At 44.4% G+C, this 16,034-nt stretch overlaps 1 protein-coding gene across 1 annotated transcript in view; it reads right to left on the bottom strand.

The window, feature by feature from the left end:
- Window positions 1-16,034, bottom strand: part of nup153 (nucleoporin 153) — an 81,439-nt gene that overhangs the window by 49,507 nt on the left and 15,898 nt on the right. The window contains exons 2-4 of the mRNA XM_068057213.1: window positions 15,436-15,640; window positions 5,156-5,410; window positions 45-184 (exon numbers count right to left, since the gene is read on the bottom strand). Of these exons, the coding sequence (XP_067913314.1) occupies window positions 45-184; window positions 5,156-5,410; window positions 15,436-15,640 (600 nt within the window). The remainder of the gene's footprint in view (window positions 1-44; window positions 185-5,155; window positions 5,411-15,435; window positions 15,641-16,034) is intronic.

Below are 16,034 nucleotides of genomic sequence, written 5' to 3'. Positions count from 1 at the left end.
TGCTCAATGATTACTGACAATCAATCTTATGCCGTTCTACTTACTGGAGGGGAACTTCCAAAGGCAGACAGATTAAAAGACGGCCTTTTCAAGCTCACAGCTGGTTGTTGGGGAACTGAATGAAAGCGGTCCCCTTCTGGGGACCACAAAGGTGGTAAAGAAGCATTCCTTGAAGTTATCACATCTGTAACATTAAAAATAATTAAGAACAAAAACTTGATCCACAAGTACATCGATCGTTAAAGATTTAGCACTGTTCGAAAGTATAAAAGGGTTTAGTTTCTTTAGTGAGCTGTATCTCTAGCTGGAACACATTTAATTGTTCTGAGCTCCATTAGGCCACAATATCTTAACTATATAAACAAAAGACATTGGGCTGGTTTATGTTCCCAGCCTGATGTCGGGTTTTGTGGCCGGGAGGACCGGTGGCAAAAGATCAGAGCAGCAGCAGCCTGCCACCAGAATTGCTGGGGCCGATCTTTCGAGCGGCAGGCAAACTCTGTGGCGGGCCCTCCACCATTCTGTGATGGGACCCAACTTGACATATTTAAATTACCCGTTTTTCTCGCCTGCCGCTACTCCTGGGAGTGGAACAAGATTCAGCCCATTATTTCTCAAACACTCTACATTTCTCCCAATAGCTCAATAACTGTGTGACAATGAACCATTCAGATCAACTAGTCTGCTGTAGTTCAGAGGGGGTGTTGTCACAATTGGTCTCAGCATCTCCAGTCTAGGAAGAAGAAAAAAAAACACAGCCCCACAAAAGAATAGCCCATCCTCAAAGTGTATGAACATGGATAGCATTGGGCTCAGGTGTGAGGCAGCCATGCTGAATTAGCAGAAAACTAATATTTACCATCCAAGCTCACATGAGAAGAAAGGCGGTTTGGCTAGGTTACCAGAGGGTTTCTACTAGGCAGTACTGTGGAACAGTAAGTAAAAGTGCAGACTTGAGTACTTGGTCACTTCAGACATTGCAAAGGCCTATCCTACTCTATGTGTCCTGGCCTGTCGGAAGACCTTACACAAATCAACGATTCTCGGAAGACCGCCATCATTAACGACAAGCTCAGTAGACTCAATGTGGACATTGCAGCACTTCAGGAGACACGTCTCCCTGCAAGCGGATCTCTAAGAGAGCAAGACTACACCTTCTTCTAGCAGGGTAGGGATCCTGAAGGACCAAGACAGCATGGACTGGGCTTCGCCATCAGAAGCTCTTTGCTCAACATTTTAGAGCCACCTTCAAATGGCTCAGAACGCATACTGGCAATCCGACTGCTCACTGCCTCTGGTCCAGTACACCTACTCAGCATCTATGCTCCAACACTCTGCTCCCCACCTGAAGCTAAAGACCAATTCTACGAGGAACTCCATAATATCACTAGTAGCATCCCCAATACCGAACATCTGTTCCTGCCGGGGGACTTTAATGCCAAGGTTGGGGCCAACCATGACTCATGGCCCTCCTGCCTTGGGCGCTACGGCATTGGAAGGATGAATGAGAATGGACAGAGACTGCTTGAGTTGTGTACCTATCATAACCTCAGCATCACCAACTCGTTCTTTCACAATAAACCCTGTCACCAGGTTTCTTGGAGGCACCCAAGATCACGTTGTTGGCACCAGCTGGACCTCATAGTCACAAGGCGAGCCTCTTTAAACAGCGTTCAAATCACACGCAGCTTCCATAGTGCGGACTGCGACACCGACCACTCCCTGGTGTGCAGCAAGGTTAGCCTCAAACCAAAGAAGCTGCATCACTCCAAGCAGATGGGCCACCCGCACATCAACACGAGCAGAATTTCTTATCCACAACTGTTACAAAAATTTCTAAATTCACTTGAAAAAGCCCTTCAAAACACTCCCACAGGGGATGCAGAAACCAAGTGGGCCCACATCAGAGACGCCATCTATGAGTCAGTCATGACCACCTATGGCAAATGCGTGAAGCGGAATGCAGACTGGTTTCAATCTCACTTTGAAGAGCTGGAACCTGTCATAGCCGCTAAGCGCATTGCACTGCTGAACTACAAGAAAGCCCACAGCGAGTTAACATCCGTAGCACTTAAAACAGCAAGGCGCTGCGCAAATGACTACTGGCAACACCTATGCAGTCATATTCAGCTGGCCTCAGACACCAGAAACATCAGAGGAAAGTATGATGGCATTGAGAGCGCTTTTGGGCCAACCATCAAGAAGATCGCCCCCCTCAAATCTAAATCAGGGGACACCATCACTGACCAACGCAAGCAAATGGACCACTGGGTTGAGCACTACCTAGAACTGTACTCCAGGGAGAATGTTGGCACTGAGACCGCCCTCAATGCAGCCCAGCCTTTGCCAGTCATAGATGAGCTAGACGTACAGCCAACAAAATCGGAACTCAGGAATGCCATTGATTCTCTAGCCAGCGGAAAAGCCCCTGGGAAGGACGGCATTACTCCTGAAATAATTAAGAGTGCTAAGCCTGCTATACTCTGAGCACTCTACGAACTGCTTTGCCTGTGATGGGATGAGGGAGCAGTACCACAGGAGAATATCATCACCCTCTATAAAAACAAAGGTGACACCGGTGATTGCAACAACTACCGTGGAATCTACCTGCTCAGCATAGTGGGGAAAGTCTTCACTCGAGTCGCTTTAAACAGGCTCCAGAAGCTGGCTGAGCGTGTCTACCCTGAGGCACAGTGCGGCTTTCGAGCAGAGAGATCGACCATTGACATGCTGTTCTCCCTTCGTCAGCTACAGGAGAAATGCCACGAACAACAGATGCCCCTCTAAGTTGCTTTCATAGATCTCACCAAAGCCTTTGACCTCGTCAGCAGACGTGGTCTCTTCAGACTACTAGCAAAGATCGGATGTCCACCAAAGCTACTAAGTATCACCTCATTCCACGACAATACGAAAGGTACAATTCAGCATAGCGGCGCCTCATCAGACCCCTTTCCTATCCTGAGTGGCATGAAACAGGACTGTGTTCTCGCACCTACACTGTTTGGGATTTTCTTCTCCCTGCTGCTCTCACATACGTTCAAGTCTTCAGAAGAAGGAATTTTCCTCCACGCAAGATCAGGTGGCAGGTTGTTCAACCTTGCCCGTCTAAGAACGAAGACCAAAGTACGGAAAGTACTCATCAGGGAACTTCTCTTTGCTGACGATGTTGCATTAGCATCCCACACTGAAGAGCGTCTGCAGAATCTCGACAGGTTTGTGGCTGCCTGCAATGAATTTGGCCTAACCATCAGCCTCAAGAAAACAATCATCATGGGACAGGACGTCAGTAATGCTCCATCCATCAATATCGGCGACCACGCTCTGGAAGTGGTTCAAGAGTTCACCTACCTAGGCTCAACTGTCACCAGTAACCTGTCTCTCGATGCAGAAATCAACAAGCGCATGGGAAAGGCTTCCACTGCTATGTCCAGACTGGCCAAAAGAGTGTGGGAAAATGGCGCACTGACACGGAACACAAAAGTCCGCGTGTATCAAGCCTGTGTCCTCAGTACCTTGCTCTACAGCAGCGAGGCCTGGACAACGTATGTCAGCCAAGAGCGACGTCTAAATTCATTCCATCTTCGCTGCCTCCGGAGAATCCTTGGCATCAGGTGGCAGGACCGTATCTCCAACACAGTAGTCCTCGAGGCGGCCAAAATCCCCAGCTTATACACACTACGGAGTCAGCGGCACATGAGATGGCTTGGCCATGAGCCGCATGGAAGATGGCAGGATCCCCAAGGACACATTGTACAGCGAGCTCGCCACTGGTATCAGGCCCACCGGCCATCCATGTCTCCGCTTTAAAGACGTCTGCAAACGCGACATGAAGTCCTGTGACATTGATCACAAGTCGTGGGAGTCAGTTGCCAGCGATTGCCAGAGCTGGCGGGCAGCCATAAAGGCGAGGCTAAAGTGTGGCGAGTCGAAGAGACTAAGCAGTTGGCAGGAAAAAAGACAGAAGCACAAGGGGAGAGCCAACTGCGAAACAGCCCTGACAACCAATTTTATCTGCAGCACGTGTGGAAGAGTCTGTCACTCTAGTATTGGCCTTTATAGCCACTGCAGGCGCTGCTCCACAAACAACTGACCATCTGCAGGCGCTTACCCATTGTCTCCCGAGACAAGGATGCCAAAGAAGAAGACTCCTTTAGCTATTTGAAGTTTCAATGGATTGCATTATAGAATTCTGCATTTTCTGTCATCGACAGCATTTGCAGAATCAAGCAGCTTACCATGCAATTTCCAAAGCCAGGATGTGACGTAAACTTGACTTTTTCAACAACTTTAATAGTTATACATTTTAGGAAGTAACATATATACTTGTAAGCTACGATGAACAGAGGGGACACCACTAAGAGGTATTAGCACAGACCACCATAATCCAGTATTTAAAATTCCTCCACATATGGGAGTAATTCATGATCTATAGCATTGGGGAAAGGGAAAACACTCAAGTTAGCACAATTGTGTCTGAACATGGTATTATGAAACACAGGATTTAATCGTAGATTTTACAGCACAGAAAGAGGCCAACCGGCCCACTGCACCTTTGATGGAGTTAGCTGTTCAACTGGAACTGGTTAATCTACACACATTCCCCTGTGGCACTTGACCGTATCCTTTATATTTTTCTTTTGCAAATACTTACCTAGGTTCTGTCTGAATTTGTTTTGTGGTAAAGAAAATCCATGCCCAAAAATCCTGTCAGCTGAAGATTCTTCTAACTTCTACACACAGTTTTCTGGAGATAACCTTAAATCTAATCTTAAACCTTAGATGTTTAACAACTTTGAAAATCTCAATTAGGTCTTTTCTTAACCTGTTCCAGTGAAGTGAAATTCCTCAATTCTGGTGCCATACTGTACCATTTTCTTGACTCAAATGCCCTTCCTATAATGGGATAGAGAAAGTAACATGCAATACTCCAACTATAACCTTAACAATATCTTAAATACGACATGCACCTAAAAGTTACAGGTTTCCTCCATCATAAAAAGTAAAATTTTAGGCTCGTTAACAGATACCTGATGTTGGAAACAGGAAAAAATGAATTGCTTTTGAAGTACCGCTTTCTGAAAGCTTAATTACAAATGCTGGCTACAACTACACCATAAGATTTTTCAACTGCAATAATTTTAAAACAATTCTTTACCCTTATCGGAGGCTCGGGAAGAGAAACCACTTGTTGTGGAGATGTTATCATCTTCATGCAGAGAGCCAGAATCTTTGATTTCCTTTACCAGCGAGAATCCTGAATTGCCAATAGGAAAAGAGGAGGATGTGGACGGTTGGCAATCATGAGCTGGAGTATCTGGTGCAGCACAATTAAAATGTGTTCGATTGAGAGCTGGCCGCAGAAGCAGCATTTCTGAGAAATTTAAAGCAGATCTGCTTGATGGTGTGCTTACTGTAAAAAGATTGGGAAGCAAAATACAAGATTTAAGTAGGTCATTCATGTAGCCAGCATACAAACACAATTGTAACATGATCCTGTTCTTACTCTTTTTTTCCCTGTCACGGATGAGTTATCATTATAACACTAGCAGAACTTGGCTGCAAAGTGAGCAGCAGAGGAAAAAACAAACATATTGGGTTAGAATATTTTTTGGAGGAACAGAATAAGAAATGAGTGGCAATATTGGCAAAAGAGGGAAGGCATACTGTAGACAGGGCAGATGTACACAAAAGATAAAAGGAGGTGCAAAGAGAAATTGGGACACGGGGTTACAGATCAACAAAAGGATTTTTTTTTAAATTGTAAAATTACAGAACAAACATATACCATGGGAGGCTACTTCAAATTTCAGAGTGTTGTGGACAAATAGAGGTGAGGAAGAAACAAAATGACGAGGGTAGTTTATAGATATGATAAAAATATAGAGGACAATTTAATATGGGAAGTTAAAAGCAAAATACTGCAGATGCTGAAAATCTGCAATAACAAGAAATGCTGGAAATACTCAGCAAGTCTGGCAGCATCTGTGGAGAGAGATGCCTTTGATTGATGACCTTCTGGTCAGTTATTCTCTATGACCCTCTGTCCTGTCAACACCTCTTTTGTTATCTCTTGCCCGACACCCCCGGCATTACTTGCTTAAAACCTTTCACATTTCTAATATATGTCAGTTCTGAAGGGTCACTGACCAGAAACGTTAACTCTGCTTCTTTCTGTTTTTATTTAATATGGGAAGAGTTTATGAAAGGGATAAGGAGGAAGTAAAAGAATCAAAAATGGCAACACATCATACAAATACATTAGTAAAAAGAGATTTGTCAAATGTGAGGCGAGGATACTGAGTTACAAGAGGATAAGCAGAAATTGGTGGGTATCTTTATTACATGCACTACTTTGCTTCAATGTTTGCAGGAGAGGAGCGTATGCGGGAAGAAATAAATCCTGAGTTGGTTAAGAGTGAGATGACTGATATTACAATAAATAACAGTGAAGAAACAAATTATAATCAGTCAGTCAATGTGGATTCCAGAAAGACCAATTTACAAACCTGTTAACAGTTCTTTGAGATGGTGACCAATATGATGAGTGGGGGAATTTCAGTGGCAAGTGGACTAAATGGAATTTGAGAAAGTATTTGTCAAGATAACACAAAGGAAACTATTGCGCAAGATTAAAGGGCATGGAATTGTGGGGGCGGGGGGGGGGGGGGGGAAAGAGGGTAGCAAATTGCATTAAAATTGGTTAGAAGGGGAGAAAAGAGTGGGAGTTAACAGAATCTCCGAATAATACAGTGCAGGAGGCCCTTCGGCCCATCAAGTCTGCACCGATGCATTAAAACACCTGACCTGTCTACCTAATCCCATTTGCCAGCACTTGGCCCATAGCCTTGAATGTTTTGACTTGCCAAGTGCTCATCCAGGTACTTTTTAAAGGATGTGAGGCAACCTGCCTCTACCACCCTCCTAGGCAGGGCATTCCAGACCGTCACCACCCTCTGGGTAAAAAAGTTCTTCCTCAAATCCCCCTTAAACCTCCCGCCCCTCACCTTAAACTTGTGACCCCTCATAACTGACCCTTCAACTAAGGGGAACAGCTGCTCCCTATCCACCCTCTCCATGCCCCTCATAATCTTGTACACCTCGATCAGGTCACCCCTCAGTCTTCTCTGCTCCAGTGAAAACAACCCAAGCCTATCCAACCTCTCTTCATAGCTTAAATGTTCCATCCCAGGCAACATCCTGGTGAATCGCCTCTGCACCCCCTCCAATGCAATCACATGGCAACCAGAATTGCACACAGTACTCCAGCCTTACCAAAGTTCTGTACAACTCCAACATGACCTCCCTGCTTTTGTAATCTATGCCTCGATTGATAAAGGCAAGTGTCCCATATGCCTTTTTCACCACCCTATTAACCTGCCCTTCTGCCTTCAGAGATCTATGGACAAACACACCAAGGTCCCTTTGTTCCTTGGAACCTCCCAGTGTCAGGCCATTCAATGAATACTTCCGTGTCGCATTACTCCTTCCAAAGTGTATCACCTCACACTTTTCAGCGTTAAATTCCACCTGCCACTTTTCTGCCCATTTGACCATCCCGTCTATATCTTCCTATAACCCAAGACACTCCACCTCACTGTTAACCACTCGGCCAATCTTTGTGCCATCCGCGAACTTACTGATCCTACCCCCCACATAGTCATCTATGTCATTTATATAAATGACCAACAATAGAGGACCCAGCACAGATCCCTGTGGTACGCCACTGGACACTGACTTCCAGTCACTAAAACAGCCGTCTGTCATCACTCTGTCTCCTACAGCTAAGCCAATTTTGAATCCACCTCATCAAATTACCTTGTATCCCATGTGCATTTGCTTTCTTGATAAGTCTCCCATGTGGGACCTTGTCAAAGGCTTTGCTGAAATCCATGTAAACTACATCAACTGCACTACCCTCATCTACACACCTGGTCACATGCTCAAAAAATTCAATCAAATTTGTTAGGCATGACCTCCCTCTGACAAAGCCATGCTGACTATTCCTGATCAAATTTTGCCTCTCCAAGTGGTGATAGATTCTCTCCTTCAGAATTTTCCCCAACAGTTTCCCTACCACTGACATGAGACTCACTGGTCTGTAGTTCCTTGGCTTATCTCTACAACCTTTCTTAAATAGTGGGACCACATTAGCTGTTCTCCAGTCCCCTGGCACCTCCCCCGTGGCCAGAGAGGAATTAAAAATTAGGGTCAGAGCCCCTGCAATCTCCACCCTCGCCTCTCACACAAATCATCCGGACCTGGAGATTTGTCCACTTTTAAGCCTTCCAAAACCTCCAATACCTTGTCACTCCCTATGACAATTTGCTCTATAGCCTCACAGTCTCTCTCTCTAAGTTACATATCTACATCCTCTTTCTCTTGGGTAAGACAGATGTGAAGTATTCGTTCAACACCCTACCAATGTCCTCTGGCTCCACCCACAAATTTCCCCCTTGGTCCCTAATGGGTCCTACTCTTTCCCTGGTTATCCTCTTCCCATTGATATACTTATAGAATATCTTGGGATTTTCCCTACTTTTACCAGCCAGAGCTTTCTCATATCCCCTCTTTGTTCTCCTAATTGCTTTCTTAAGCTCCATCCTACACTTTCTGTACTCCACTAATGCTTCCATTGATTTGCTCTCCTTGTATTTGCTAAAAGGCTCTCTTTTCCTTCTCATCGTACCATGAATGTTTCTGGTCATCCATGGTTCTCTGGGCTTGTTGCTCCTACCTATTACCCTAGAGGAAACATGTTTGGCCTGTACCCTCCCCATTTCCTTTTTGAATGCCCCCCACTGCTCTTCTGTAGATTTCCCGACAAGTAACTCTTTCCAGTCTACCTTGGCCACATCCTGCCTCATTTTACTAAAATTCACTCTCCCCCAATCAAAAACCTTTTTTTGCAACTTGTCTATTTCTTTCTCCATAACATTGGGCGGCGCAGTGGTTAGCACCACAGCTCCAGCGACCCGGGTTCGATTCTGGGTACTGCCTGTGCGGAGTTTGCAAGTTCTCCCTGTGACTGCGTGGGTTTTCGTCGGGTGCTCTGGTTTCCTCCCACAGCCAAAGACTTGCAGGTTGATAGGTAAATTGGCCATTATAAATTGCCCCTAGTATAGGTAGGCGTTGTGGGGATGTGGTAGGAATATGGGATTAATGTAGCATTAGTATAAATGGGTGGTTGATGGTCGGCACAGACTCGGTGGGCCGAAGGGCCTGTTTCAGTGCTGTATCTCTTTAAAAAAAAACAAGCTTAAATTGAACCATGTTGTGGTCACCATCACCAAAATGCTCCCCCACCAACACATCAACCACCTGTCCGGCTTCATTCCCCAGAATTAGGTACAGCACTGCACCCTCCCTTGTTGGATCCTCTATTGAGCTAAAAAGTCCTCCTGTATACATTTTAAGAACTCCACTCCATCTAAGCCCTTAACACGGTGACTATCCAAATTAATGTTGGGAAAGTTGAAATCACCTAATATAATTACCCTATTATTTTTACACACCTCTGCAAATTGCGCACATATTTGCTCCTCAATTTCCCTCTGACTATCTGGGGGTCTATAATAAACACCTAGCAATGCGGCTGTCCCTTTTTTTATTCCTAAACTCTACCCATAAAGCTTCATTTGATGTCCCCTCCAAGAAATCATCTCTCCTTACTGCAGTAACTGACTCCTCAACTAATATTGCAATGCCCCCTCCTCTGTCTCGCCTGAAGATTCTATATCCCAGGATATTGAGCTGCCAAACCTGACCCTCCCTCAACCATGTCTCCGTGATGGCTACTATATCACAATTCCACGTGTCAATCATTGCCCTTAACTCATCCGTTTTACCTGCAATACTCCTGGCATTAAAGCAGAGGCCTTCCATCCTGGTCTTACTCCCTTGAAACTTACTTCCGCTATATTCACTCTGACGAGTTCGCTTTCCTGTGTTTAGCTGTGTCCCTATTCTGCTAGGAGTCTGCATCCCCTCCCCCTGCCAAATTAGTTTAAACTCCTCCCAACAGCACTAGCAAACCCGCCAGCAAGGATGTTAGTCCCCCTCTGGTTCAGATGTAGACCAGCTTGTAGAGGTCTTCCCCAGAAATGGTCCCAGTGGTCCAGGAATCTAAAACCCTCCCTCCTGCACCAACTCTTAAGCCACATATTCATCTGTGCTATTCTCCTATTTCTATACTTGCTAGCACGTGGCACTGGGAGTAATCCAGAGATTACAACCAGAGAGGTCCTGCTTTTTAGTCTACTGCCTAACTCACTGAATTCTTGATGCAAGACCTCAACCCCTCTTTCTACCTATGTCATTGGTACCAACATGTACCATGACCTCTGCCTTATCGCCCTCCCCCTTCAGGATGCCCTGCAGCCGTTCAGTGACATCCCGGACCCTGGCACCAGGGAGGCAACACGCCATCCTGGAGTCACGTTGACGGCCACAGTAGCACCTATCTGTTCCCGACTATAGAAACCCCTATTACTATTGCTCTTCCTCTCTTTCCCCCTTCCTGTGCAGACAGGCTGCTTGCGGTGCCAGAAGCTTGGATCTGTCCGCACTCCCTGGAGGAACCAGCCTCACCAGCCTCCAAAATGGAATACAGATTTTCAAGCAGGACCCCAGGGGACTCCTGAACTACCTGCCTGATTCTCTTGGACTGCCTGGTGGTCACCTATTCCCTTCCTTCCTCAAGTCCCTTCAGCTGCGGTGTGACCACCTCTCTATACATGCTATCCACAATGCTCAGCTGGACACACTTCCTGCACACATGCTGGTCCCGGGGACTGGAAATGTTCCCGGATTCCCACATGCAGCAAGAGGAACAAACCACAGCTTCGAGCTCTCCTGCCATGACTAAACCCTTTAAATTTAAAACTTTAGAATATTTAACTTAAAAAAAACAACTAAGTCTTGCTAAAACATGACTTACAATTCAATCCACTTTGAAAAATACCCACCAGGCCTTACTCACCAGTCAGCTGTGCTCTGTGGAAACTCTCAGCTCCCCTCACTCTGAGGACAGGTAGGAAATAAAAGGAGCTCCTCGCTCCCTCCTCACCGAACTTACTCAGTCACCAAACTTCCACTTTAGCACTCTAATGCAACCCGAATCAGAACTCCAGTACAAATAAGGTCAGCACTGTAAGATGGCCCACTTTTATACTGACTGACTCTAGCCCCTGAAAACTGGTTTAAGCCAATTCTCTAATTAACAAGGTGCAGCTGCAAGCAGAGCCTGAGTGAACTCTGTTTAAAGCTGGTCTAAAACTCACCTTCTCCAACCCAAACAGCAACTGTTAAGTTAATCTGCTAAATAAAAGACAGACTAGACGGAAGATAAAGTTAACCCCTAATTATCCTCAGTCACCAAACTCCCACTTTAACACTCTAATGCAACCCAAGTCAGCACTCCAGTGCAAGTTAAGAGTAGTTTCTCAGAGTAGTTGGAAATAGGTAGCGGTAACCCACAAGATTCTGTTCTGAAATGGTTTCTGTTAATTGTATACATCAATGATTTGACTATGGGGCTAAATGGGGCGACGGCCAAAATTAGAGACAATGGGAGTAATTTTAAATAATTTTGAGGACCAAAAGGAAGCTGCAAGGGGATATAGGCAAGATGGTGTAACGCATTAAAAACAGATGGAATTCAATGGAAGTACATATTGGCAAAAATAAGTTGAATTGGCAAAAGACAGGAGAAGTGGATGAGCAGAGCAATTTGGTGGCTCAGGTTCATAAGACATTAAAAGTAATACCTCCAGTGGATAAAGCCATACATAAAACAAAAATGGAATACTGGATTTTACAGCAAGAGGCATACAATATAAAATGAGTTGTAATGGTGAGCTTTAGTAAGACAATAGTTGTGGAGTATTGGGTGCAGCTTGGGGCTTCACACCATAGGAAGGATGTTGAGGGAACAAAGAGGGTACAGATTCACTAGGACTTTGCCTTGTATGAGGAAATACAATACAAAGAAAGCCTTGAAAAAGTGGGGTTGTTCTCATCAGAGTAGAGGAGATTGAGGGTGATTTGTTACGTGTTTAACATGACGAAGGGATGGGACAGAATAGACAGAGAAAAAGACTATTTTCACATATTAAGTAGTTTAGAACAAGTGGACATTGGTACAAGGTTAAATTTAAAACATTAGGGCACAGAACAAGAGAATTTTTGTACAGTGTTATCAAGCTGTCGAATGCGTCAATCACTAAGTCTGGTAGTGCAGAGACCATTCACAACAATTACTAACAAAGAAAAATAGAAAATAGGAGAAGTAGACCATTCGGCTCTTGGAGCCTGCTCCGCCATTCATTATGATCATGGCTAATCATCCAACTCAGTTGCCTGTTCTGAAGAAGGGTCACTGACCTGAAACGTTAACTCTGCTTCTCTCTCCAGATGCTGCCAGACCTGCTGAGTATTTCCAGCATTTCTTGCTTCTATTTCAGTAGCCTGTTCCCACATTTGCCCCATACCGTTTGATCCCTTTAGACCCAACAGCTATATCTAACTCTTTTTTGAAAACATACAATGTTTTGGCCTCAACTGCTTTCTGTGGTAGTGAATTCCACAGGCTCACCACTCTCTGGGTGAAGAAATTTCTCCTCATCTCAGTCCTGAAAGGTTTACCTGTATCCTTAGACCCCTGGTTCTGGACTCCCCCACAATCGGGAACATCCTTCCTGCATCTACCCTGTCAAGTCCTATTAGAATTTTATAGGTTTCTATGAGATCCCCCCTCACTCATCTGAATTCCAGTGAATATAATCCTAACCGATTCAATCTCTCCTCATACATCAGTCCCACCATCCCAGGAATCAGTCTGGTAAACCTTTGCTGCACTCCCTCTATAGCAAGAACATCCTTCATCAGATAAGGAGACCAAAACTGCACACAATATTCCAGGTGTGGCCTCACCAAGGCCCTGTATAATTACAGCAAAACATCCCTGCTTCTGTACTCGAATCCTCTCGCTATGAAGGCCAACATACCATTTGCCTTTTTTACCGCCTGTTGCGCCTGCATGCTTACTGTCAGCAACTAATGTACGAGAACACCCAGGTCTCGCTGCATATTCCCCTCTCTCAGTTTATAGCCATTCAGATAATAATCTGCCTTCCTGTTTTTGCTACCAAAGTGGATAACCTCACATTTATCCACATTATACTGCATCTGCCATGCATTAGCCCACTCACTCAACTTGTCCAAATCACCCTGAAGCCTCTCTGCACCCTCTTCACAATTCACCCTCCCACCCAGTTTTCTCATCTGCAAATTTGGAGATATTACATTTAGTTCCTTCATCTAAATCATTAATGTATATTGCGAGTAGCTGGGATCCTAGCACCAATCCCTGCGGTACCACACTAGTTACTGCCTGCCATTTGGAAAAAGACCCAATTATCCCTAATCTTTGTTTCCTGTCCCCCAACCAATTTTCTATCCATCGCAATTCACTACCCCCAATCCCATGCGCTTTAATTTTACATGCTAATCTCTTATGTGGGACTTTGTCGCAAGCCTTCTGAAAGTCCAAATAAACCACATCCACTGGCTCCCCCTCATCAACTCGACTAGTTACATCCTCGAAGAATTCTAGTAGATTTGTCAAGCATGATTTCCCTTTCGTAAATCCATGCTGACTCTGCCCGATTCTACCACTGTTCTCCAAATGCTCTGCAATAAAATCTTTGATAATGGACTCTAGAATTTTCCCAACTATCGATGTCAGGCTGACTGGTCTATAATTTCCTGCTTTCTCTCTACCTCCCTTTTTAAATAGTGGGGTTACATTAGCTACCCTCCAATCTGTAGGAACTGTTTCAGAGTCTATAGAATCTTGGAAGATGACCACCAATTCTAGGGCCACTTTCTTAAGTACTCTGGGATGCATACCATCAGGCTCTGGGGATTTATCGGCCTTCAATCCCATCAATTTCCCCAACACCATTTCTCTACTAATACTTTCAGTTCCTCTCTCTCACTAAGCCCTGTGTTCCCCAACATTTCTGGGATGATATTTGTGTCCTCCTTTGTGAAGACAGAACCAAAGTAGGCATTTAGTTGGTCAGCCATTTCTTCATTCCCCATAATAAATTCCCCTGTTTCTGACCCTAAGGGACCTACACTTGTCTTCACCAATCTTTTTCTCTTCACATACCTATAGAAACTTTTACAGTCAGTTTTTATGTTCCCGCAAGCTTGCGCTTGTACTCTACTTTCTCCTACTTAATCAATCCCTTGGTCCCCCTTTGCTGAATTCTAAACTGCTCCCAATCATCAGGTCTGTTGTTTTTCCTGGCAAATTTATATGCCTCTTCCTTGGATCTAATGCTATCTCTAATTTCCCTTGTAAGCCATGGTTTGGCTACCTTTCCCATTTTACTTTTGCGTCAGACAGGGATAAACAATTGTTGCAGTTCATCCATGCGCTCTTTAAATGCTTGCCATTGCCTATCCACCGCCATCCCTTTAAGTAACGTTTCCCAATCCATCATGGCCAACCCGTGCCTCATACCTTTGTAGTTTCCTTTTCTAAGATTCAGGACCCTTGTCTCAGAATCAACTATGTCACTCTCCATCTTGATGAAGAATTCTATCATATTATGGTCGCTTGTCCCCAAGGGACAACAGACACACCTCAAATACAAGCAACATTACTAAAGTTGCAACATGGAAAAGATATTTACCAACAAGCATCAAAGTGTGCAATCGTAATAGAACAAAACTATATGTTCAAATGGATCAGACAGGGCAAGATTTAAACACTTGAGTAGCTTTCTCTGCTGAAAAATGGCTGTTTTCTCTAAATGTGGAGGACCTGTGTTCAGCAAAATGGCCTACCACTGTCGCAGAGAAAAAAAATACTTCTCGCATTTTGCTAGTGCCCCCTTCCTTGTTCCCCAAAGGTATGCTTCCCTGAAAAGGGGATCTCTAGAAAACATCCTTTCAACTGTGCCATGCTCTTCATTCTAATGGTATGAGGGCCTAACCATAATGTAGCACTAAGCCCCATAACCTGCTGTTTAAAAATTCAGGAGGTGTGATGGACCACAGTTGTGGCACTGCGCAACAACATGAAGGTTAGAGCTGACAGAGTTATGAAACATTAGATTCTTGCACGAGGGAGAAACACAGTTTGATTAGGTTTCAATCAAGGGAGTTCCAAACCTAAACTATTATGTCATCTGAGCTCTTTTTCTTAATAAGCTGACTGGATGGGTATTCTTCACACAATTATGAAGGATGGCTATCCTAACTGACCAGATTAGTTCCTTTGCAATATCACAGTATTGGAAATCAAATAACCATTTTATTAATTGTGTCCATCATGCTAACTCATTAAGCACATCTAGAACTAACATTTATGGCAAATAATCTATTTAAATGCATGACAATAAGCTTTATAATTGTACAACTGACCTGCTGTATTGCTGGTTGTTGGTGCGAGTTGATGCCTTCCATTATCAAATGGCGGGGTCTCATTTACGAGGACTGGATCATTTTCATGATTGTTTACCGATCTTCTTGCTTCAGCTGGTTCTGTCTTAGAAGCCTTCCCAAAGTACTTCTGCAGCCACCCAGGTACTATATTCTTCACAGTGTTCGTAACTCTGCCAATGATTCCCTGTGGGCAAAGTTTCTTTTAATAATACTAGATTTAACAATCAATTTCTCTCTCAGTTTCAAAGTCACACTTAATTAGAATTAGAACATTACAGCGCAGTACAGGCCCTTCGGCTTTCGATATTGCGCCGACCTGTGAAACCATCTGACTTACACTATTCCATTTTCATCCATATGTCTATCCAATGACCACTTAAATGCCCTTAAAGTTGGCGAGTCTACTACTGTTGCAGGCAGGGCGTTCCACGCCCCTACTACTCTCTGAGTAAAGAAACTACCTCTGACATCTGTCCTATATCCATCACCCCTCAACTTAAAGCTATGTCCCCTCGTGTTTGCCATCACCATCCGAGGAAAAAGACTCTCACTATCCACCCTGATTATCTTATATGTCT

This window comes from Heterodontus francisci, chromosome 2, assembly GCF_036365525.1.
Source record: "Heterodontus francisci isolate sHetFra1 chromosome 2, sHetFra1.hap1, whole genome shotgun sequence".
NCBI classification, from domain to species: domain Eukaryota; kingdom Metazoa; phylum Chordata; class Chondrichthyes; order Heterodontiformes; family Heterodontidae; genus Heterodontus; species Heterodontus francisci.
This window is presented reverse-complemented; position numbering and strand designations above follow the sequence as displayed.